General features: G+C 33.6%; 1 protein-coding gene across 1 annotated transcript in view; it reads left to right on the forward strand.

Annotated features, from left to right (window-relative positions):
* The window catches only part of LOC107450496 (Ryanodine receptor), a gene marked incomplete in the record, with an annotated part of 265,214 nt that overhangs the window by 76,121 nt on the left and 165,354 nt on the right, over positions 1–23,739 (forward strand). The window contains 12 exon segments of the mRNA XM_071180425.1: positions 438–600; positions 690–763; positions 6,724–6,803; positions 8,441–8,525; positions 9,571–9,691; positions 11,770–11,869; positions 11,940–12,017; positions 15,212–15,560; positions 16,515–16,597; positions 16,865–16,918; positions 18,223–18,862; positions 23,544–23,721. Of these exon segments, the coding sequence (XP_071036526.1) occupies positions 438–600; positions 690–763; positions 6,724–6,803; positions 8,441–8,525; positions 9,571–9,691; positions 11,770–11,869; positions 11,940–12,017; positions 15,212–15,560; positions 16,515–16,597; positions 16,865–16,918; positions 18,223–18,862; positions 23,544–23,721 (2,005 nt within the window).

The following is a 23,739-nucleotide window of genomic DNA, read 5'->3' on the forward strand; positions in this document are numbered from 1 at the left end:
CTCAAAGTTTCAAAATTTTCCCTTCAAAACGCCTCTTTATTTATATTTTTTTTAACTTTCATACACGTGATTCCGTTTAAGTTCGAAAGCCGTTAATATGCACTATACTTATCTGATATGTAGATTTATTAATTTTTTTAAAGTGCAAAATCAGGAGTTTTCCGCTAAAATGCACTTAGATGGTACCGTTATAGTTCAAAATTTTGTTTCTCTCATTCCATCACCTCATTTCTTGAATATATGACTGCCTTTAGATATTGAAAAATAAATAAATGACATCACTTTCATTGTTATAAAATTTTAAACCATTTAATTCTTGGTTTTTAAAACGGTTGATGTTTTCCGAGGTATTTGACCCCTTTCTATACTTTTCGGATACCCTACATGTTTTTATTACTTATAAAAAAAAATTCTTCAATTTTTAAAAAACCCATTAGGCCCTTCCTTCAGTCCAATGGATATAAGCCAGCTCCATTGGATCTTCATGCCATTACATTGAACAACAAGATGGAGGAACTGGTTGAACTTTTGGCTGAGAACACACACAATGTCTGGGCTAAAGAAAGAATACAGCAAGGGTGGACTTACGGACTCAGCGAAGTATACTCTCTCTTCTTCTTTAACACTACAACATATTCTGATAGTTTCGTTTAAATAAATCTATCATTCAATTTTTTTTTTCTCTTCAGAATAGTGCCTTAAAAAGGAGCCCTCACCTAGTGCCTTATAGAAATGTCGACGATGCCATCAAGAAAGCCAACAGGTATTTCATTATATGCATTACTTTGAATTGACAGAAATGGGCTGTTATTGACTTTCACCAATGAATGTTGACCATCAGATAGTGGATTTGTTAAATGTCCGAAATGTAAACTAGGTCTAGTCATTGCCCGGTATACACTTGCCGGTTTTCTCCAGTGTGAAGTTTAAAGGTTCACTGCCACTGCCCGGTATGCTTTACATCAATTTTTTTAGATGCATCAATTATTTCAAGTGACCAGCATGCACTTAACCGGTATTCCGAACGCGGATGTTTCTCCCAATCTATCCTCTACGGATATTAAAATATCGAATAACTAGAATAATTTTTTCTTCTTTGGAATATCAAATCGGATATAACAAATATTTCGGACATTCACCAAAGTGAATATGATTGTTGACATTCACCGGTGAAAGTCGACATTCTCTTGATTTCTGTCATGCACGGTAATATATATATATATATATATAAAAATTCAAATTCTTAAGTCAAAATTATTAAACAGGAGGTAGCGGAATAATTTTGATGTTATTTATTGGAATTATGATTCAGGAAATTTAAAAAAAAATTCTATTAACTTGGCCGATATTGAAGCCCGTCTAAGAAGGCCTGGACGGTGAACAATTTGGTTTTCATTTTCAATATTTATTGGGATTTTGTTTTCATTTTCAAAAATGTTTTTTGGGATTTTATAGGCAGATGGCAGCACTTGGATTCTATTGCTCTTTAATTTGTTTATTTGCATCTAGGTGTCGGCACTCTATTTTTGAGCTGATTTGGAATATTTAAAAATTCATTTTCACTTTTTACCAACTGTAACTGTTCATCTTTTTGATTATTTATAATGTGCTTTGGGAGCGTTTCATTGTAGTGTTTTCTATATTTGTGACTCTCTTGCAAATTTATGTGACTTTTAATGTGGTAATTATTATTAATCTTTATGCTTGTATTATCATTAGGGGCCTCGGGGCACTGTTAGTTTTGGCTTTGCCACTAACAACAGAAAGGCTCCTGTGTGTTTACAGACAGTGTGTCCCCTGATGAAGTGCTGCTCTATAGACACACAACTTTATTTNTATATATATATATATTAAAAAATTCGCCATTTTATGCTATTATTCAGAAGACATAACAACAAAAAATTTAAAATCCTGTACAACTCGTGAATACTGAAACTTTACAAGAATGTAATCTCTTAAGTGTACTGGAAGCATAAAATATTTCGTCATATGCGCTTTTTCTTTTCTTCTTATTAATCTTTTATACAGCATCTTGCACAATACAAAGTTGGGTTTTCTCATAGCATGAATTTTCTTTTTCATTAGTGATATTCTTTTTTTTCTGGCGGAAATGGAGAAAATGTTGGAGTAGTTATTTTCCCCTCTCTATTTTATTAAACTGCTTCTCAAAAACACGCAAAATATTTTTTCTTCTTTGGAAAGAACTAGGATGATTTTTCAAGACTTGAGACAAAAACTTATACTTACAAATATCACATTATTTTCAGAAATAGATGCAACTATAAAAACGTTTTGCATTATTTATATGTTGGGACCAAGTGTAGAGTTAAATTTGTTAATTTCATAAATTCAATAAAATAAATTCTTATTTATGTATCTAATTAATAAATCTTTCTAAAACAAAAGAAGCCTAAATTACTTTTTTTATTTTTTAAATATTAAATTGAAAAATAATGACTGCTAGTCAAACTAGTGGGGGAGGTTTGGTCCCCCGTCCTTAGCCGCCAATATTCGTATAGTGGAATTCATGATTGTTCATTTAGGCCATTAATGGATGAAACAAAATGAAAGTCTCCAGGAAATTAATATGAATCGTGAATATGAAAATACAATTTATTAAGCAATATTTCTTGAAGATTATAGAGAATGGCCATCAATACAAATCATCATGATAATTACAAATTATCAAAAATAAATCCATTGAAGGGATCAAGGAAATATAACTTCCACATCAAGAAGTTTTTGTTACGATTGCATATCTTTTTAAAACCGTTAGGATGACTGAGACAGGAGCGCCCCAAAGGGGACTCCTTGTCACCACAAATTTTGAATTCCAAGTGAATTTAAATATTCCCAGCGGACGTAGAAAGTATGGGTAGGAGATCCATAATTTGGCGATTTATCATATGTCATAGCCAAAACAAAGCCAACCAGTATATCAATATGGGTTTAAAAGAATTCCTTGGCGATCACGAGTCGCCAACAAATTTATGAGAATTATTACAACCATGCAACCGAAACATTTAGCCGTTGGAAATTTAGACTAAAAAGTTATAAATAGATTTTTGTTTTCGATTAGAAGCGACAGTGAATTAATAAGTCTGAATAATAATGAAATAAAAAGTATCCGTTGCATTGATTTAGAAGAGATGAAATAAATATTTTATGTTCGTTTTAAAAGATTAAGTCTTTGATTTATTTTAAATATAATTCTTTTAATAAAAAAAAAAGCTTAAGTAATAAGAGATATTTAAAAGATAGGAAATAAATATGTAATGCCAATTGTGGCATCACAAAACTGTTATGAGAAAATAGAAGTTTTAAAGAGATACATTTTTTTCCGTCGCATATACAGATAATTATTTAAGAAAATATTTTTATTTTTCAGTTCTGAATTAACTAAACCTGAGTTATCGAATTTTTAAAAAGTCGTACAGTTAAAATTCTCAGAAACGTAATTCTCAGAAACTATTAAACTGATTTCGATCAAATTTTGCATTTTGCCATGTAAAACTTTAATAGGAAAAAAAATTATATCTTGCAATTCAAGTTTTTTGCAATCACTACTAAATAAAATAATATTTACCAAAATGTATTTTTTGTTTGGAATTATATTTGGACAAATGGATTTTATAATTGTGTGCAAAAAGTTTACAATTCGATTAAAAAGTTCTCGATGTACAGTGAAATATGCAAAATAAAAGAATAATATTAAGGGGTTCAAAGTTTGGACCGCTCTTCTGACCACACTATTGGGGCCATATTTCCCAATACGCGGGAAATTATCCGAATCCATCGAACAAAAGGAATGTTTATTCGGACAAAAGTACGTTTTCGTGACTGATTTCGTAACGTGAAATATCGTGTTTGCCAACTAATTAGCGTATTTGAGGTCACCTCCTCTAACCATTAACAATGAGTCCTAGAACGTAAATTCCGATTATTAGATCAAACGTTATTCAGGGTGGTCGGTCTTTTGTTTTGAACACTGCACTACAATTAAGTCATAGCTTATATTTTGAAACTTTTTGCCCAAACGATGAGCAGACGATTCAATTTTTCTGAAGTTGCCATATTTGTTTACCTTCCAATTCATATCCAGTCTTAACTATTAAAACACTGTTTACTTATCTACTTTTATCCCTTTTTGATACTTTCAAACCATTGATTTTAATCCGTTACTTTCTACGATATTTTATTGTCTCGTCTTAACCATTTTATGCTCTGTTAAGGATATTCTCTGTTTATCATTTTTAAAACTTTTGAAACCTGTTTAAGTCTTTTAGGTATTAAACTTTTAAACCTTTTGCTACCTTTTTAGCTTTTATCCATTTCCATTTTAATTTATTACTTTTAAGTCCCTTTTTAACTATCATTTTTTAGATCTTTTTATGCTCATGCTTTATCAATCTCTATCCTCTAGTTTTCCGATCACCTTGTGGTGCTTTTAAAATTTATGATATGATGTTATAAAATAAGGGCTTGGTTTGCTACCAACAAAAAAACGACATTTACTGTTGCGACATTTACTGTTAAACGACATGTGCAAAACTTCATTATGCATTATCCTGTAACCAAATTCCTGTAAATGGATGAGATGCTGCAATGAAATGTAAATTTTAACTGGTTTTAAATAAATGCCATGTTAGGGCTTTTCCGGGGCTGCAGCGGGGGGGGGGGCACTGTCGAGGCGATGAGTTCATCAAGCATCCCTGTATACATCTGAAAATACAGGGGGTGGTCGGGATTAATAATTCCTTACCTTCCTATTTATTAAATAAAAATTTCGAGGTGCGATGGCTCAGGGGATAGAGCGTTCGCCTTCCAATGAGGCGACCCGGGTTCGCATCCCAGTCGATGTGAATTCCGCATCCGGCTTGTAGCGACCACAGTGCTGACGTGAAATATCCTCAGTGGTAGACGGGTCATGGGTTAGAGTCCTCTTGCCCGTCAGACGGAAGTTCTCGTGGTCTTCCTCTCCATGTAACGCAAATACAGGTTAGTTCCATCCAAAAATCCTCCCAATACTTGATCCAGTAGTTCCCTTGTCTTCTGAGTTGGGTTCAAAATGTCAAGGCTACGGAAATGAACATGAGTAGTCGTACCCCCCCCCCCCCNCCCCCCCCCCGCAAAAATAAAAATTTCATGGATGGAATTACTTTAAACAACGAGTGATAAAATAGTTATTAATCGAAACTTTTGATTTCAATTTGTTAGTATTTCGCGAAACTCACACAAAAACGTTTTTTTTTATAAAGATTATTCATTTAAAAATTAGTAATACCTCTCTAAAAATTACCGTCCCTGTGGATATGTGCACCCCCCCGAGATTTCGGTGCCTAAAAATTCAAAGAACCCTCTAATCCAACTTTGATAATGTAGTAGTTTTTTTTATGTGTTTAAATGTTAGCAATGTTATAGATAATATGTGTTTTTTTTTTAAAGCGTGAATGCAATGTTAATAAATTGGTTATGTTTTTGAATATCTCTGTTGATTCAAATGAACGTGCATGACCGAAATGAAGAGAATGTCGACAATCGCTTTGGTGAATGTCTGAAATATGTGTTATATCAGATTCGATATTCATAGGGTTGCCACAGAAAAAAATGAACAAAATAGTTGCTTTTAGTAGCCTAAAACATGAAAATAGTAACCGAAAACTAGGAAAATAGTTGCCTAAATAAGAAAAAAAATTCATTAAAAATAAGACTAAAATTTTGTTAATGACTTAATTGTCATATACCATGATCCATTCAGTCAAGTTGATGGCCAATATGATAATTTTTAAATAAATATTAGTGTTCTAGCAATAAATTTTTATTAAAAAAAATTTGCATATTCGCAAAAAATCAAATTATTTTAATTACTAAAATTCTTTCAAAGAATACCTTTTCATTAAAAAAAAAACTTTTTCTAAGAAATTTACCCTTTTATCAATAATTGATTCATGCATCGTAATATCGTTTTAAAAAATAGGTTTTTCAAAATCATGCATAATTTCATAGCAATAACCGTTGAAAAGGTGATTGAGAAACGAAAGATTTGCGATAGAATCTGCGCAAACTGAACACATTAAAAAGTGAAGACTCAAATATGCATTCTAAATTTTTTTATTTTACATTTTTTAAGAAAAGAAATTCAGTGTGTTCAGAAGATTTTGCGTGTCGCAGGTTCTCAACCCAATTTATACTAAACAAAAATTGCTAGGAGTACAGAAAAGTCTCCTAATAGTCTCCTTTTCCTGAAAAAAGTTGCTTTTATAGCCTTTTCAGGCAAAAAAAAGTTGCCATAGTTGCCTTATGCTGAAAATAGTTGCAAATAGTTGCATTTTAGTCGCCTGTGGCAACTCTGTATTCATTTATTCGTTGATCTTATTATATTTATTCTATATTTTAATACATGCTGAGGATAGATTAGGAGAAACATCAGCTGCACTTCACCTTTGATGTGTAGGGCACTGAACAGTGGCACTTCACTAGACCTAATATATATTTCGGACATTTGTCAAAGCGATTCTGTGATGGTCAACATTCACCGGTGGAAGTTGGCAACCACCCAACACTCTTAACACAATCCATCCTATGTATTTCACTTAGATTTCAACCTTTTTTTGAGCAAAGATTTTTGCTGAACAAAAAATACTTCTTTTTGTTGTTTTAAATTTTAAAAAAAAACAACCTTTTCGATTCATTTTGTTTACATATTTTCCTAATCAATTCCAGAGACACTGCAAGTGAAACAGTCCGGACCCTTCTTACATACGGATACATATTAGATCCTCCATCGACCGAAGCTCTTGAAGGTTTGTATTCTCATAGTTTGAATGGAACTAAAACTTGGAATGCTTACTAATGGTTTTATTTTTTTTTAAATTATTGAATTTCGTCACAAAAGCTTAGAGTAGTGGTTTTCAACCTTTGTACCATTGGTTCAAATCACAAATTTGTAAAACTAAAACTACAAAACTCAGTAGCGCGACAGAGGGCCAAAGCCTAATGTGCCTGTAGCGTTTCTACTACTACAAAATTACAATTTCAATGCAACTCGATTCTATGGCTTCTTTTCATAGAGGAAGGTTGACAGGGTCGATATCTACTGTCCCCACATGGGGGACCCGGACGTGTTGCGACCGTGGCAGAAACGCCCACTACGATTTGAACACGCCTACTTCAATGGATGGTCCACACTGAACAGTTGACTTGCTACTTGTGACTGCGACATTGCCCTTCTCACGCTGTTGCTTCTCAGTCTCGAGCACACACACCGTATACACTCGACCGGCAACACAGGAGCGGCCACGATCGTGAACTTAATACAGCTCTCGCGATAAGCACTTAAAAGGTACGATGACCTTACTACAGCTCTCCCGGCTTCTCGCAGAACAGCAATGAATCAACTAGTGGTATCCGTTCATCGAATTCTATCCTAGATATAATTCTGGTGGCCGAGTACTGTAGTGTATCTATCACTACAAAAATACAATTCCAATTCAACTCGATTCTAGGGTGGCATACCTTTTCATAAACGAAGGTTGACATTCTCTATATGTACTGTCCCCACAGTGCCCATCTCAGTTTTCTTGACCTTTGGCTCTGGGGTGGAGGAGCAGATGTTCTGGTAGGGTGGTCAGCAGAACGCGTAACCCCAAGTATGCTTGGTACTCCTTTTATCCACCTCCCACCAAAGGATCAAAGCTTGAGTCAATCGGTCCGAGAATCGAACCCAGAAACTGTGGCACGAGAGAGCGAAGCCACAGGGAGACACTTCTGCAAAAAGAAAATAAATTTGGGTTTATTAATAACTATAAACTGCAAAATATACAAGTACACTGGGTAAGTCAAAATGAAAGTTTCAATATCATAAGCGCCTTACGCAAAGTGTAATTAATGTATTTATTAATCATACATATGTGCAGAGAATGTGCTGCTGTTACGATACTATTATTAAATGAGCTATCCCAAGAAACTAAAGCGGTAAGATTCAAAACTTCATTCGCTTTTAAGAAAATATACAAAACTAAAATGACTGTCGACATGTTTCGAGAATGACCAGACTTGAAAGAGAAGAAACAAAAGTGATTTGATATATAAAATGTAAAGTTGCCAACGAAAAATGGAAAAAATAAAGGTGAGGAACAAAACAAACGAGCCCAGGAAAAAAAAAAGAAAGATTGAAAAACAAAATAATTAAAAATCACGGAGGGGCAAATCAGGGACTATGGAAAATTGGCGAAAAAGGGAATTCCCTCAGGAATTTGCCCGCATTACATAAACATTTTTTTTAAAAAAAATAAAAAAAAAATTGTGTGATGTCAACATTTTATATTTAATTCAATGATGAAACACGTAGGAAATACCTATAAGAATTGGCATTTAAGATGACGTTTAATTGAAACTATTCTATCGTGAAAGGGAGTGATTGAAGGGTTTTTATTTGCAGGGGCGGTGGGTCAGAAAGACCAGACGAAGTACGATCAAAGAACGTACAGAGCGGAGTCAACGTACGCCGTAACGAGCGGGAAATGGTAAGCATGGTTCATTGACTTGTGTTGAGAATGTATTAAACGAAGTAAAAACAATATCAGAGGGAGTTGGAAGCTGTCGTCATTAGGAAAAAACATCTTTAAGACAATCTGAAAAATTATTTTTGCTTCAAACGTAATTTCTAACACCCACTGAATGCGTGATCTTGTATTTATCATTTCAGCAATTGAATTTAGATATTAAATATATACTCTGAAATTCATTTATAGTGTGAACTTCTACTATCCCTCAAAATTACCTCAAGCAACGAAATCATCCTCCCTAAGTAACCATTATTTTCGTAACTGCGTAGTGTTAAGTAAAGGAAAGTTTTTCCTCCCTCTTTAAAAAATCTAGTTCTGTTTTTATATAAAAAAAAGATTAGAATGTTTTTTTTCATTAAGTTACGTAATTCTGTGCTGTATAAAATGTTTTGCATGAGTGTATCTTAATGGCAAAATAGGGTGGCAAATGTTTTACACCAAAAGTGTGTTTTGGTGTTTCACGACACCAAGAATAGTTCTTTTGACGCTTTTGAAGGAACCACTTTTGAATGTGAGTGATTTATAATAAGATATAATGCGCAATAAATTTATGTTTACGTTACAATTTAAACAGTTTTTGGGATGCAATTTAATTCTCAAAATAAAATTAATTTGTAAATCAAACTTACGCTACAGAAAATACTAATAACGAATTCAAGTTAGAGCCGGATAGAAATGAAACATTGTTATAAAGTTATTGACAGGAATTTAAAAATTAAATATAATTATCCTTAATAACGTGACTAAAATCATTTTGTGATGGCAAACTTCTGTTTCTGTAGAAGTATTGCAGCACAAGTCATTTCTTATTTGATTTTAAACTGACTATATTCGAAGTAATTGTTGTTTTGGAAGTAAAAATAATTCACAGAATGATTCCTGTTAGTGTCTCCGTTATTGGAGTTTGCGACACGTTTGAAGTGTAAACGTTAACTTGAAATAAAATAGTTCTTCTTGTGTTGGGAGAGTTTTTTGCAGTGTGCATAATTTTGTTGTCACGCAGGTACTTCGAGTTTGAAGTGATGACCCCAGGATCTGTGAAAGTGGGCTGGGCCACTCTTCCCTTCATTCCGTCAGTGGAGCTGGGTGGAGACGATCACTCTTGGGCCTATGATGGACATTTGGTACTTTCTTTTACACTATTTATTCTTAGTAAGACACAGGAATAACTGACAGGTCAAATAATACGCATAAATACAACCCATGTCGATTAATATTACATTGATATCGGTAGTTTATTACAATCATTATCAATAACATAACTTATCAAAAAGGATACATCGCTAATTTTAAACATAACCATCGTTATTGAATACTAAATCTATGTGAATGTTGATACATTTCATTTGGGTAACGGAAATATTGACCGAAATAAAAGCAATACCAATTAGTGAAATTGCGAAAACGCCAGTCACCAAAGTTACGCACTTAGTTTCAATAAACATACCCTTCTCTGACAGATGCCACAATAAGAAGAAAAAAAAATATGTATCTATTCACAGAATGAATGCTTTAAGTTAAAAGTACCCATTAATTACTTCCCCCAAACGTGAATTGATACTTCACATTCCCTATAAGTGAAGAAATTGATTATTTGCTCAGAACGGAACGATACATTTTTGAAGATTTCTCGCTAATTACGCTTTTTACATTTACTTATTGACATAATTTTTCAATCCATTAAGATAATATTTAGATTTTTACTTCCATCATGATAAAGGATTTGCTACTATCAAAAAAGTAAATTATTTTTTAAATAGGTCAAGATCAATTCCTTATACTTTTATTAAAAAATATTGGACTCTCATTAAGTCTTTAAAAAATTGTTCATAAATAAAATGCATGACAAGAAAGAAGTAGGGAAAAAGAACACTATTTTATTTAATCTGTATTTTTGCCCTGTATTATTTGTTTTGTTGAATTGATAAAATGGAGATGTTTTTAGGGTTATAAATACCATGGGGGTGGTACAGAATCGTATGGAAAACAATGGCAGGCCGGAGATGTTGTCGGATGTTTATTGGATCTGAACGATCGAACAATAAGTGAGTGAATTATTTAACACCAGATCTCCAGGGCTAAAGAGAATAGAAGGGCTAGTTCACTCCGCTCTGAAGCTACAATTGACGTCACTGTGTCCACAGATCTCGGAGATCGCAAGCAAAGATATTATGATAACTTCGCATCTTTCGCTTTGTAAAAATAAGTTCGACTTTTTCTGGTTATTAGCTTTCAAACTTTACGTAATTAACACATTATTTCCGTTCATAAACATAGTTAAAAAAGCTTTCTTGGCCATTATATTAAAAAAAAATACCATTTTAAACTTATAAAAATGTTTTACTAGTTGGCGAAAATGACACTATAAATACTTTATTTTAAAAAGTTCAGTTTTAACTTTAATTATTAAGAAAAATGAAAGCATATATCGACACTTTTTTNCTTTTTTCAGCTGGCGTTTTAAAAAGCGTTTTTTTTTCGAATAATACTTTTTTTCCCTTCAGTGATATCTGGTGGATCCCATGCATTTCAAGGAAAATGGGGAGTTTGCTACTTAATCATTCACGCTACTCAATCATTCACTTGCTCATGCGCGCACACTTGAAACCGAAACCCGATTGCTCCAATTCGGATAGAGAGAATATCAGATCCTTATGAAATGTTTTCCTTTTTAATTTATTTTAATTTTGTTCTTGTTTATTTTATTTTACTTCCAACACTTTTTTTGACGTAGGGGGTAAAGGTACTTCTGTTCTGAGTTCAAGGTCAAGTTGAATTCACTTGGTGATGTGGGAAAGTACCGATTGTTTCGATTTACGCCCGTTTCTTTTTGGGTTTTTTTTTAACGCTAAAACTGTTTATAGAAAGTTTTAGTTTTTCAATAATATCATTGATTGAATATGAGTTTTTTGAGTGCTTGAAAATTTTTGTGAAGTGCTTGAAAAATTTTTAAAAAGTGCTTATTTTTGATTCAAAGATTTGGCTACGCACCCTGTAAATAGGTCAAGATCAATTCCTTATACTTTTATAAAAAAATATTGGACTCTCATTAAGATTTCAAAAATTGTTCATAAATAAAATGCATGACAAGAAAGAAGTAGGGAAAAGGAACACTATTTTATATAATAGATGCCTTTCTGTATTTTTAAAATTGCCCTGTATTATTTGTTTTGCTGAATTGATAAAATGGAGATGTTTTTAGGGATATAAATACCACGGGGGTGGTACAGAATCTTATGGAAAACAATGGCAGGTCGGAGATGTTGTCGGATGTTTATTGGATCTGAACGATCGAACAATAAGTGAGTGAATTCTTTAACACTCTCCGTCGAGCATCCATCCTGAATAATAATTTCTCTTTTTTTTTTATAGGCTATACCCTGAATGGGGAACTTTTATTGGACAGTTTGGGTGGCGAGACAGCATTTAACGACATAGCCGCCGAAGAAGGTGACACTATTTAATTTCATTTGAAAAAACAGACTATTAAAAAATAAATTTAAAGTCAATTCCAACTTTAATTTAGTTACTTTTTATTAAATAATTAAAAACTTTTTTCTCTCCTATAAAACTAAAATGAATGAATTAAATTTAAATAATGAACGTAATATTTGAAAAAAACTGTATTAACACCAACTGTCATAAACTACAAGTTTAAAAAAAATGTAAGTTTAAAAAAAGTTTACTTCAAGTTTAAAAAAAATAGGGAGAACTTGAGTGGATGTTCAGAAATTATTTCATGAACGATTGAAAATTTGAACAAGATATATAAATGCATATAGGAAGAGTGTGAACTAATAGTAAGAATTGAAAAAAAAAGAGGCGCGTGGTATGAGACATCTATAAAAGTATAAATTGGGTGAAGTGAACCACACACGCTGTCACGTAATGTTCTTCATTGAATTTATCTCACACAGCGAATAATGAAATATTTAAATGTGCGCAATAAACTATTTTTTTTTATTCAAATAGAGCTTTAAGTTAGAAATGATCACTGATGTTATTTTTAAATATGTGAGAACTCAATCGCTTATAGTAAAATTTAAAACAATGACTAAAAGGTCTGGTTTCTTAGGACAAGCGCCTTATCTGGGCGTCAGCGGGACGTCAACGTCCCGCTGACGCCAACAAAATACTGGTTTGTTAACTCAAGGCCTGGTTTCTTAGAACTAGCGCCTTATCTGTGCGTCAGTGGAAAGTTGACGTAGATCTGACGCCAAAAAAATACTTTTTTGTTAGCTCAGCGTGAGCAGTCGGTCCAACGCAGACATTATCTCTCATTGCGCATGCGTTAATAACGTAAACAAATATTTATTTTGAATTTGTATTGATTTTGTTATTGTCGACCAGTGTTTTAGAGAACAAATAATGACTTTGTCCAAGAAAAAACACATTACAGCTGAGCTAAATGAAGAGTGCTATGTTTAATGAAGAAGCTATGTTTAATGTCAAAATCAAAATCTTGGCTGGGGTAGACTATATTTGAGGGTGCCCCCGCCAAGTGTGATCGCGATTGATCGCCAAGCTGGGCGATGCTAAAAACCAATCGTGATTCTGAGTGGTTTAGATTTTAATCATGATTCTGATTTGTTTAGAATTTAACGTTGTTTTTAAATGAATTTTTAAATGTAATTTCAGAGATTCCTTAGTTCTACTTTGGATACCGGCTGGTAAGGTTACTTTTGCTTCTGGTACTAAAAATGAATACTATCAATAAGATAAATCTTAAGTTTCTGCACGATTTGAATAACAATGGAAAAAAAGCAGTGATTGACTGGTGTATGAATGAAGGTTTAATTAGTAATATATATAAATGTCCTGTTTGTGGGTTGCCATGGCGTTCCGGGCAACCAAGTATGGCGCCAAACATAAGTCGCCAATTTCGCCAAGGGGCACCCTCAAGTATATTTTTCCCTCATGGCTGATTTCAATGTGCAACAGGATGTTGTCCGCCATTGCTTCTGTGGTTAACGTCACGTTGTAATCCAACTGCAGTTGAGTTGGACGGCAATTGTAGTTCAAGATGAGCGTTCGATGACGTATACTATCAAACTCACAAATGGACCAATCAGAGGTTAGCGCTGATTTCCAGCTGACGGCGTCCTGTCCTAAGAAACCAGGCCTTTAGATAAGCGTGAGCAGTCGGTTCAACGCAGACATTATCTCTCATTGCGCATGCGTTAATAACGTAAACAAATATTTATTTTGAATTTGTATTGATTTTGTTATTGTCGACCAGTGTTTTAGAGAACAAATAATGACTTTGTCCAAGAAAAAACACATTATAGCTGAGCTAAATGAAGAGTGCTATGTTTAATGAAGAAGCTATGTTTAATGTCAAAATCAAAATCTTGGCTGATTTCAATGTGCAACAGGATGTGGTCAAAATATATTTGAGGGTGCCCCTTGGCGAAATTGGCGACTTATGTTTGACGCCATTCCTGTTTGCGCGGAACACTGTGGTAACATGAATGGTGGCCAAAATTTTATAAAATTGTAATGAACCCAATGTAAGGAAAATTAATGAACACAATAAAAGGAATTTTGAATCGAAGCAAAAATTAATGGAGTAAGCACAGAAAGAAAAGGAAAAGAAAAAAACTCACTTCGTCATTAGGTATGAATATCCTCAGATTTAGGTGCACAGAATTCTGTAATAGCAGTTAGATACTGTCTAAATTTATCATGAATAGAATCTGTGTACCTCCATCGCCACATAAATTCGGCGAAATACGAATCGAAAATGGCGTCCGTGGTACTGAACTGGCGGTGACATTTTTTTCTGAAGTCCCATTTTATGACTGCCCACATACCTTCGATCTTATTGACCAGAAGCAAAAGTAATCTTACCAGCCGGTATCCAACTTAGAACTAGCGGACTTCTGAAATCACATATAACGTTAAACATTCAAAAATAACGCTAAAATCTAAACCAATCAGAATCAAGATTGGGTTTCAACATCGCCCAGCTTGGCGATCAACAGCGATCATAACTTGGCGGGAATTAAGGGGCACCCTCAAATATAGTCTACCCCAGGATGTTGTCCGCCTTTGCTTCTGTGGTTAACGTCACGTTGTAATCCAACTGCAGTTGAGTTGGACGGCAATTGTAGTTCAAGATGAGCGTTCGATGACTATCAAACTCACATATGGACCAATCAGAGGTTAGCGCTGATTTCCAGCTGTCGGCGTCCTGTCCTAAGAAACCAGGCCTTAACGTTTAACGAATCAGAAAATTCCATTTCGTTTTTCGCTCATCCCTCTTTAATGACTGAACTTAATATTTGAAAGAACTGTATTAACATCAAGTGTCGTCCAGTATAAGTTTTACAAAAAATGTATTTGAAATTGAGTGGATGAATAAGAAAGTATTTTTTATCAACGATTGAACACTTGAACAAGATATTTAGGGAGAGAGTGTGAATTGAATTAGACATTACAAAGTTAGATGATATTTTAGCCCAAATGTTGTATACATAAATTATGAGATGAGGTGAAAATGAAATGATGTTATTTAAATAAAAAAGGTATCAAATTAGGAATTTGTTTCAATTATTTTAGTAGAAGCTCACAAAAGTGTAACATATTTTCTCTAAACTTAATTCCCATCCACGAGTGAGTGATTGGACACATTTTTATTTCAGGTTTTGTTCCCGCTTTTACACTCGGAATTGGACAAAAAGCTAAGCTTGTTTTTGGCCAGGATGTGAACCATCTTAAATATTTCACCGTTTGTGGTCTGCAGTCCGGATTCGAACCTTTCTGCGTGAATATGAATCGAAATATGACTTTCTGGTACAACAAAGACGAGGCCACGTTCGTCAACGTCGACGAATTGTCCGAATCACCTATTGAAGTGGGTCGAATCCCGGCAGGCACTGGGGCTCCTCCAGCCCTCAAGATCTCTCACAGACTGTATGAGACAGTTGACAAAGTGAATTATGAATTTGTGAGGCTTAGTCTTCCAGTCACATGCAACGATGAGTATATTGAGTAAGTCATGGTATTTAACTTCCCAATTTCCGTTTAAAAAAAAAATACTTCACGAGTTGAAAATTACATTTAACGCTAAACATACCATTTCCGGTCAAATGACCGTTTAAGAATGTTTGCATCGAAAATGCGCTTATTATCTTATCGTTTTTGCACATTTGACTTCATGACTTTTTCTAACAATTATATACAGTTAATATTCTATTATTATTCTTATTTTGTATTTGTTTGTTTCGAATAATACGCGTCGTGTATACCTATTTCTACCACAATCGGTCATTTGACCGGGAGAACAATGTATTGCTTTGTAAGATGATCGGATCAGAAATGCAATGCGTGTTCAATGTATTGCATTCGATGAGTTGCACATTTCTGCAAAGACTGTTGCGTCGTTAGTTCAATCAGAATAAATGCGAATTCTCCACTAAAATTGCAACGTTTTAGCATTAAAATTTTTTTTTTCGTCCAGCAAAACATTAAGGTCTCGCAAATATTTGGGGGAGAAAATAGCGTGGAAAAAATTTACCTCACTATTTACGCAAATTAAATCATAAAGATAAGGTTGATTTTAAGTATTTTTTGCAAATGTTCAAAGAGAAAAAAATAGTAAAATAATACTCATACATGGTGAATTAATGATGGCGAGGGAGGCGGACCACTATTTATGAAATAGAAGTTGTTGCTAACTTATCCCTCTCTTAAGAATGCATTGTCTTCAACATTCGGCATAGTTGAAATAATTTTGTAAAAATATTTTGATGAGTTTCGAATTTAATTGAAAATTTTTTTTTCTCCATCATTAACTTCAGTCGGAAACAATATAGATTAAGCCCACTCCTGTAATTTATTAAAACAAATACTCCTCCAGATGACCGTTACGAAGATAAGTCACTGAGGTTAGGAAAGTTTCCTCACTCTTTCATAAATGGGTATTCATTGCATTCTTTTTTTCAGTGAATTAGGTAAAGCACGAAACTGGGAAGAGATTCGCCGCCGTCAGAGAGGACAGTTTGGAGACAGGTCTATTCGACATCCAGGTATTTATGAATTAATTGTATGGTATCAAAGGACTTACTTAGTATACATTTATGGATGCCTGATATAAACCCTTAATCAAAGGACTCATGTGGTATAAGTTTTATTTAGAGCTACAGAAGTCAAAATTTGTTCGGTATCCATCGGTTTTCTACCTATTTTTCTTGCATTTAGTGTAGAATGTTATATTTATGAGTAAAATGTTAATCAGTTTTTATTTTAAAGAATTTTTTTTTTAAGTAAACACTCTTTTTTAAATTACTTTTCAGCAAATTTAGAGCATCATATGCTTGAAAGTGGATTTAGTCTTTCAGACGTCAAAGGTAAGGATTTATGCTTTTAAGATGAACATCAGGACAAGCAATTATTTTGCTGTCCATACAACATTACATTAAAATATTTAAAAATCTTAATTATATTTATGAATTAATAATTAAAGAATTAATATTTATAAATTNAATCATGTTCATCATGATATGACAGACCAGCATGTTAAGTTTGTAAACGATCTTTTGGGACACCCTGTATATATATATATATATTCCTGCTGAAAGTAATAACTTAAAAGGCGATTATACAATTGAAAACGTTGAATATATTTGTAGTCGCTTGATATTTCAAACAGTAAGAAAATAACAGATAAAAAAAAATCCAAAGTTGTGTTCTGACAAAGAATAAAACGGCGACTATTGTACAGCGTGAAAGATACGGATAATACAGAACTAACTATTTTTAAACTCGTAATATTATCCAAAAAAGTTATCATAAATAGCCTTTCTGCCTTGACTATCAATGATGAGGATTTGTTTACGAATTTAGATTCTTTCATCGTAAAGGCCGTTATTAAATTTTTCATTGTAAAATAACACCTATATGGATATTTTGTTATGGGAACATACAGAAGCCTTTATCACGAAATGCAACAACTTTTGCCACAAATTAGAGTACAGCTAGCCAAATGAACTACGCATTTTAATATGTTGCAAGATAGTTGGAAAAAAGAGAAAGGTTTCCTGTGAAGCCTTAACGCAAGTCGTAGGTGTTATTTGGGATGCGAGCAATAATGTGTTTTAAACTAGTATACGGAGAAAAATTTGTCAAGTGTCTAAAGGACCAGCAACAAAATGTTTAATTTTGGTATCTAAATTTGATGATCCTCCAGGTCTATTTCCTTCAGTTATAGTTGTTGTGAAAATATGACTTCACGATACGTGGCTTAGTGGAATCCAGAGAAAAGAACCCTTTGCATAAGCGTGGAACAAGTGGATCCATTACCATAATCCATTACCATGGATCCATAAATCCATTACCATGTCTGAACATTCCAAGGAGGATTGTTTCTTAGCAGAATTCCGACATTATTATAGCGATGCTTCAGCGATGCTTCGTACGCTCGCCACACAGAAGACAATTCTACAAGAGTCACTCTAATACAAACTCTCAAAAAACTTGCCCCCTCCCATCAAAAAGGTCACATTAAGAAATTATATTAGAATTAGCAGGTTGGCGTAACCGCAATTTGTTATTATGTATTTTATACTTCTGAATTTCCATTCGTTTCTAAAATTGTAATATCAAGTGTGTATATTCATCTGTGATTGAATATTGAAGCCTTTCTTTCAAACAGATTTGGAAAGAGGTTATGCAGAAGATGCTGCAGGAGATAGAGGAAGAACAGGAAAGCGTCACTCCATGGACTTGGCAATGAATCTCGCTGTTCCCCTCGGTCCAACCGATCCCTCCAAGCTGAGGTCAGCATCAACAGAGAACATCCACAAAAAAGAACTGGAGAGTGGCACGGAGAGCGATGCGGCCGGAATGGAACCTGACAGGCCAAAGAGGAGAGGTCGTTCCCCGTTCCGTTTCTTCAAAAAGAAGGAACCTACCCAAGAGGCTTTCTCGGATACCGAAACTGTTCGACCGCCTTTGGAGCAGCCGGCAGGACTCGCTGCCCAAAGGTCGATACGAGTGTCCACTGCCCAACTAGTTCCCCCAACGGTGCCGGATCGTGTCCCGACAGCGGCCAGAAAGCTTTCGAGGATTCCGACAGAGGTCACTCCTCCTGACGATGGCAGTGATTACTTGGATTCCTCTTCTTTGGACCTTATCGACGAGTACTTTTATGCTATTCGAATATTTCCCGGACAAGAACCGAACAACGTGTTCTGCGGTTGGGTGACAACCACTTATAAGCAGTCTGATACAATTTTCGAAAATAACAAAATTCGTAAAGTCATCTTCCAAGGGTTCGAAGAGATGCAGGAAGTGTAAGTAACAACCCAGATAGCAAAATAAGGTTTATTTTAACTCATCAAAAACCTTTCAATGTAAACCTAAAAAGGTTTGTGATACGTGTTTCCCAAAGTGTGGTACGCGTACCCCCAGGGGTACGGGAACAGTTTAGCAGGGGGTACGCGTTCTTGCGCAAAATATCTTGCAGCAAACGAAAATTTCGAAAACTTTTATTTAAAAACGAAGCTAGCCATGAAAATTCATAATTACATATTTTTCGATTGGCTATTTTTTGCAAAGTTAACAGTTAATAATGAGTGGTGTCAACAGCCAGTTGTGATTTTTAATTTTTGTGTAATTTTTTATAGTAAAAAATACATTCATTTTTTTATGAGTGGTCCACAGCGTTACGAAAAATTTAGAAAGGGTACACAAAAGTTTGGGAAACACTGCCGTAAGGTTCCATGCTTTCTTGGACATTTAGTGTTACAATAGCACTGAAAAATAAACACCTCTGATATTTTGAAATACTATTTTGATTTTAAAATATACGCATCTAGATTGCAGAGTGTATTACGTGCTCGTGAGAGGCAGAAATGTCTACAATCGTCAGGTTTACATTGCTTTATAAAAATGAAAAAATAAAACTCTTATTGGTACCAGACATAAAAAATAAAATTCCTTCCACTTGTTTTAGTATAATATTCGGGAGATTTCACAAATTTACGATAGATTCAGTTCGTAAGATTTCAAGTAATTGCGCATGCAATTTAACTTTCGAACACAAAATAAGAACAAACATTTACAAGGATGTGGCATAGGATTCAAAATGTTTTGCTCTACTGGGGAATATGTGAGCAGAAAAATTGGGTAGCTTATAGATTTTGATGCATTCAGCAATAAAGAATGCAGCTTATTATTATTAATATTAAAAAAATATTATTCAACTACTATTGATTATTTAACTTTTTTTTAACCAAATTTTATAGTTAGAATAAATAAAAATTATAATTTTAAAATAGCGAAAATGTATCTAATTTTTAATGGAGTGAATTCCATTACACAACCATAATGTAAAACAAAAACCAATAAAATTATTTTTTTATTGAATAAACCAAAGGTTTTTATTGACACGTACGGTGTATTGTACGCTTATGGCACAACACTTACGGTGTACGTTGAATATATATCATAATCTGCAGAATGAAAAATGAACTCCATTTCCAATGGGATTGAATACATATAGTCATGTATACCTTTTGGTTAGTAATATCAATTTCATATTATACGCATTCCCTGATACCCTGACCCTTTCAGTCTTGTGTTAAAAATATTTTTTTCTATATATGTATATATGGGTCATTCTCACGAAAACTGTCATTTTTCAGTTCATAAAATCCCAAAAAAGTAAAGTGAATAAAAAGCTCTGAAACTTTTTATATTAATAGAAATATGTAATGGCATTATAAAGAAAGTATATATCCTATAAATTATNGCCAATGTCGAGATTTGTATTCACATAAGTTTAAAATCCTATGTCGTGATTCGTATTCACTCTGTTGTAATATAAAACATAGATTTTCTTATTTGTACTTGATTTAAAAATTACTCATAGGGATTTATATTCACTTGATCTTAAAATTATGCATCATGATTGGTATTTAAGCGATTTAAAACTTCAATATCGCGATTTTTATTTTTGCTTTTTCAAAATCCAATATCGAGATTCATATTCATGTGATTTTAAAATCCAATATCGGGATTCATAATCAGCGATTTTAAAAACTAATATTGCGATTCATATTCACGTGATTTTAAGATCCAATATCGCGATTCTTGTAAGAAGTAAGTTTTCTTGAATTAGTTATTATTAAAGTGCGATATCCTTCATTAGTAGGCAATTTAATTATGAATGCTAGTTCAAAAAATTGTGTTCACTAAGAATAATGATTGGTATAGAAATTGATATTGATTTTTCTCACATAAAAATTTCAGGGTTTTTCACTTTGTGCCACAATTCACAAGCACCTCCTGTTTAGTCATGTGAAAATGATAGCAAGTCCTAAAAAGGTTGGGGACTTAATGGTTATAATTTATGTATAATCTAACAATGTCAAAGCATTTATATTACTAAGTAAACTGCAAAAAACCATGTAATTTAAGTTGAATTAGAGAATAGAGTCGATGAAAATTCAATTCTAAATATATGAAATCTCTAATATTTTAATGTACTTAATATTATATTAAGCATTTTATTTTTAATTAATATTTATACTATGGTAATAGTTTATATTTAAGTCATTTATTTAATTTATTTCTAAAAGAAAACAGTTTTAATAATAAAATTAAAATAGAAACAAGTAATATATAAAAAAAAATTGAAGTAAATTCCTACTATTTCAACAAAGAAAATTTTTATTTAATTTGTAATAATACAAATTATAACGAGTGTGAACGAATAGTAGGAATTGAAAAATTAATTCGTTAAATTTAATTAATGAACTAATATAATAATTGAAAAAACTGTATTAAACATAAAGTGCCATTCACTACAAGTTTAAAAAAATGTAATTGAATTTGAGTGAATGAATAAAAAGTAATTTATTAATAATTGAAAATTTTAACAAGATATAAATACAGTCGGATCCCGATTTAACGAACCCCTATTTAACGAATTTCGCGATTTAACGAATTTTTTTTCAACTCCAGCAAAAAGAGTCAAAAACCCCTAATTAACGAATAATTAACCTCGAATTAACGAATTATTTCAGCATCCGGAAAAAATATTTTTCATTAATTTTGATCAGAAAAATATTGCATTTTTTTGCAATTGGCAGATTTTAAAGGGAAAAAAGTCTTTCCTGGGAAGAATAAAGTAGAAAAAGTGCATATTCGTCTCAAACAAAAGAAACGCCCGCAACAGGGAAAAACAAAATTCGTCGTGGATAGGTGAGCAGAGTCAATAAGACATATTACACTTGCGAGGTCATTTTCCGGGGGTTTGTCACGTGGACTATGAGTCAAACAGGAAATTCCTTTCTTATCTTAGATAGTCGTTTATAACTAGTAATTTTTAATAATACATATGTACAAAAAAAAATTTTTTTTTAACCCGAATTAAGGAATAAAATTTCCGGTCCCGATGAATTCGTTAAATCGGGGTCCGACTGTATATATATATAGTTATAATGCTTTTTGCAAATCTGTATATTTTTAAAACATCTCAATAAAATACTATTTTGGGTTACGTTTATAATTCGATTTATTTAGGCTACTGAAAACCTTTTATACAGGCTACTTGAAAAACTTATTAAAAATGAGTTTACATGGACGAATGTCCAACTTTAATCTGCTTTTAGGTATATAAAGCAAGAATTCAAAATCAGTGTCTAATCAATCAATATACAGTCTCTGGCCAAATTATGAGACGCATTCTTAAGATTCTACGTCAAAAATTAATTATCAGGTGATACTGTACAACTTTATTGTTTTTATGAGGTTTGTACTTGCTTACGTCCATGTATCAGTGGGTTAACATTGTCATGCAATACGTCAAAAAATAAGTGCAAATAGGAAGTCTATAATAAATCTTCGGAATAAAAACCCCATTACATGTACACTATCTAGCCATTAATGACCGGACACTGTGAAGTTCGGCGGTGGAGTAATTATGGTGTGGTCCTGTTTCTCATGGTTTGGTCTTGGACCCTTGGTGTTAGTGTGTCGAACCCTGAACGCAGAAGGGTGTAGAGACATCCTGGACAATTCAGCACTTCCCACCCTGTGGCAACAGTTCGGTAATGGCCGGTTTGTGTTTCAACACGATAACGCTGCCATTCATAAAGCACATGCTATCACGGACTGGTTTGATGAAATGGGGATGCAAGAGCTTGACTGGCCATCCCAAAGTCCGGACATCAATCCAATTGAGCATCTCTGGGATGAGTTGGAGCGCTGGTTGAGCGCCAGACCACAACGCCCCAAAACCACCACTCAACTCTTCGCCATGTTACAGGAGGAATTGCGGGCAATACCTGCCGCCGTGTACCAACACCTAGTGGATAGCCTTCCTAGAAGGACTAAAGCTGTGATACCGGCGCGTGGCAGCCCTACGCCCTACTGACTTGATACTAGCACCTCATGTATCCGAAATGAGGGGTGTCCGGTCATTAATGGCCAGATAGTGTATGTTTGACTATAAAAGTATTGCCTATGAAATCGTGCAAAACATGTCATTATTAAAACACTACAGTACGTCTAATAATTGGATCTAATTATTGCAATATTATACCTGATATAATAAATATTCTATATTTATATAATAGATTGTCTACTTTATATTATCTATCGCCTAATTTAAGCAATTGTTACACGAATATAAACAAATGCAAACCGTTTCCACTCTCGTATAAACAATACAGCTGTATAGAGTATCACTTGATATTTAAGGTTTTACATAGAATCTTTTACTGCGTCTACTAATTCGGCCAGTGACTGTAAGATGCACAGTTTATCTTACTTAAAAGTAATTGTTTTAGCTGAAGTTTATGATAGTATTCCTTCCCCCCCCAAAAAAAAATGTATTAATAGAGAAACGTGTTTCTCACAAAAGAGACTCGAAGTATTAAGCTCTGCATAGAAAAAAAATAAAATTCAATGAAGGGATTTACAGTGATGACGAAAAGGTATAAACTAATCTAAGATTCTGTTTGGCAGGATGGATCGGCAGGATTGCTACATGGTGTGTGCAGGACAACTGTACTCGGATGTGAGTCAGGGGGATGCTAATTCTCGCAGCTCAAATCAAGGGATGGTTGTTGGATGCCACGTCGACACTTCGATGGGTCTCATTACATTCACAGCCGAAGGACAACCGACGAGATACACTTTTAAGGTTCTTAGATAGCTTATT

This window comes from Parasteatoda tepidariorum, chromosome 4 (assembly GCF_043381705.1).
Source record: "Parasteatoda tepidariorum isolate YZ-2023 chromosome 4, CAS_Ptep_4.0, whole genome shotgun sequence".
NCBI classification, from domain to species: domain Eukaryota; kingdom Metazoa; phylum Arthropoda; class Arachnida; order Araneae; family Theridiidae; genus Parasteatoda; species Parasteatoda tepidariorum.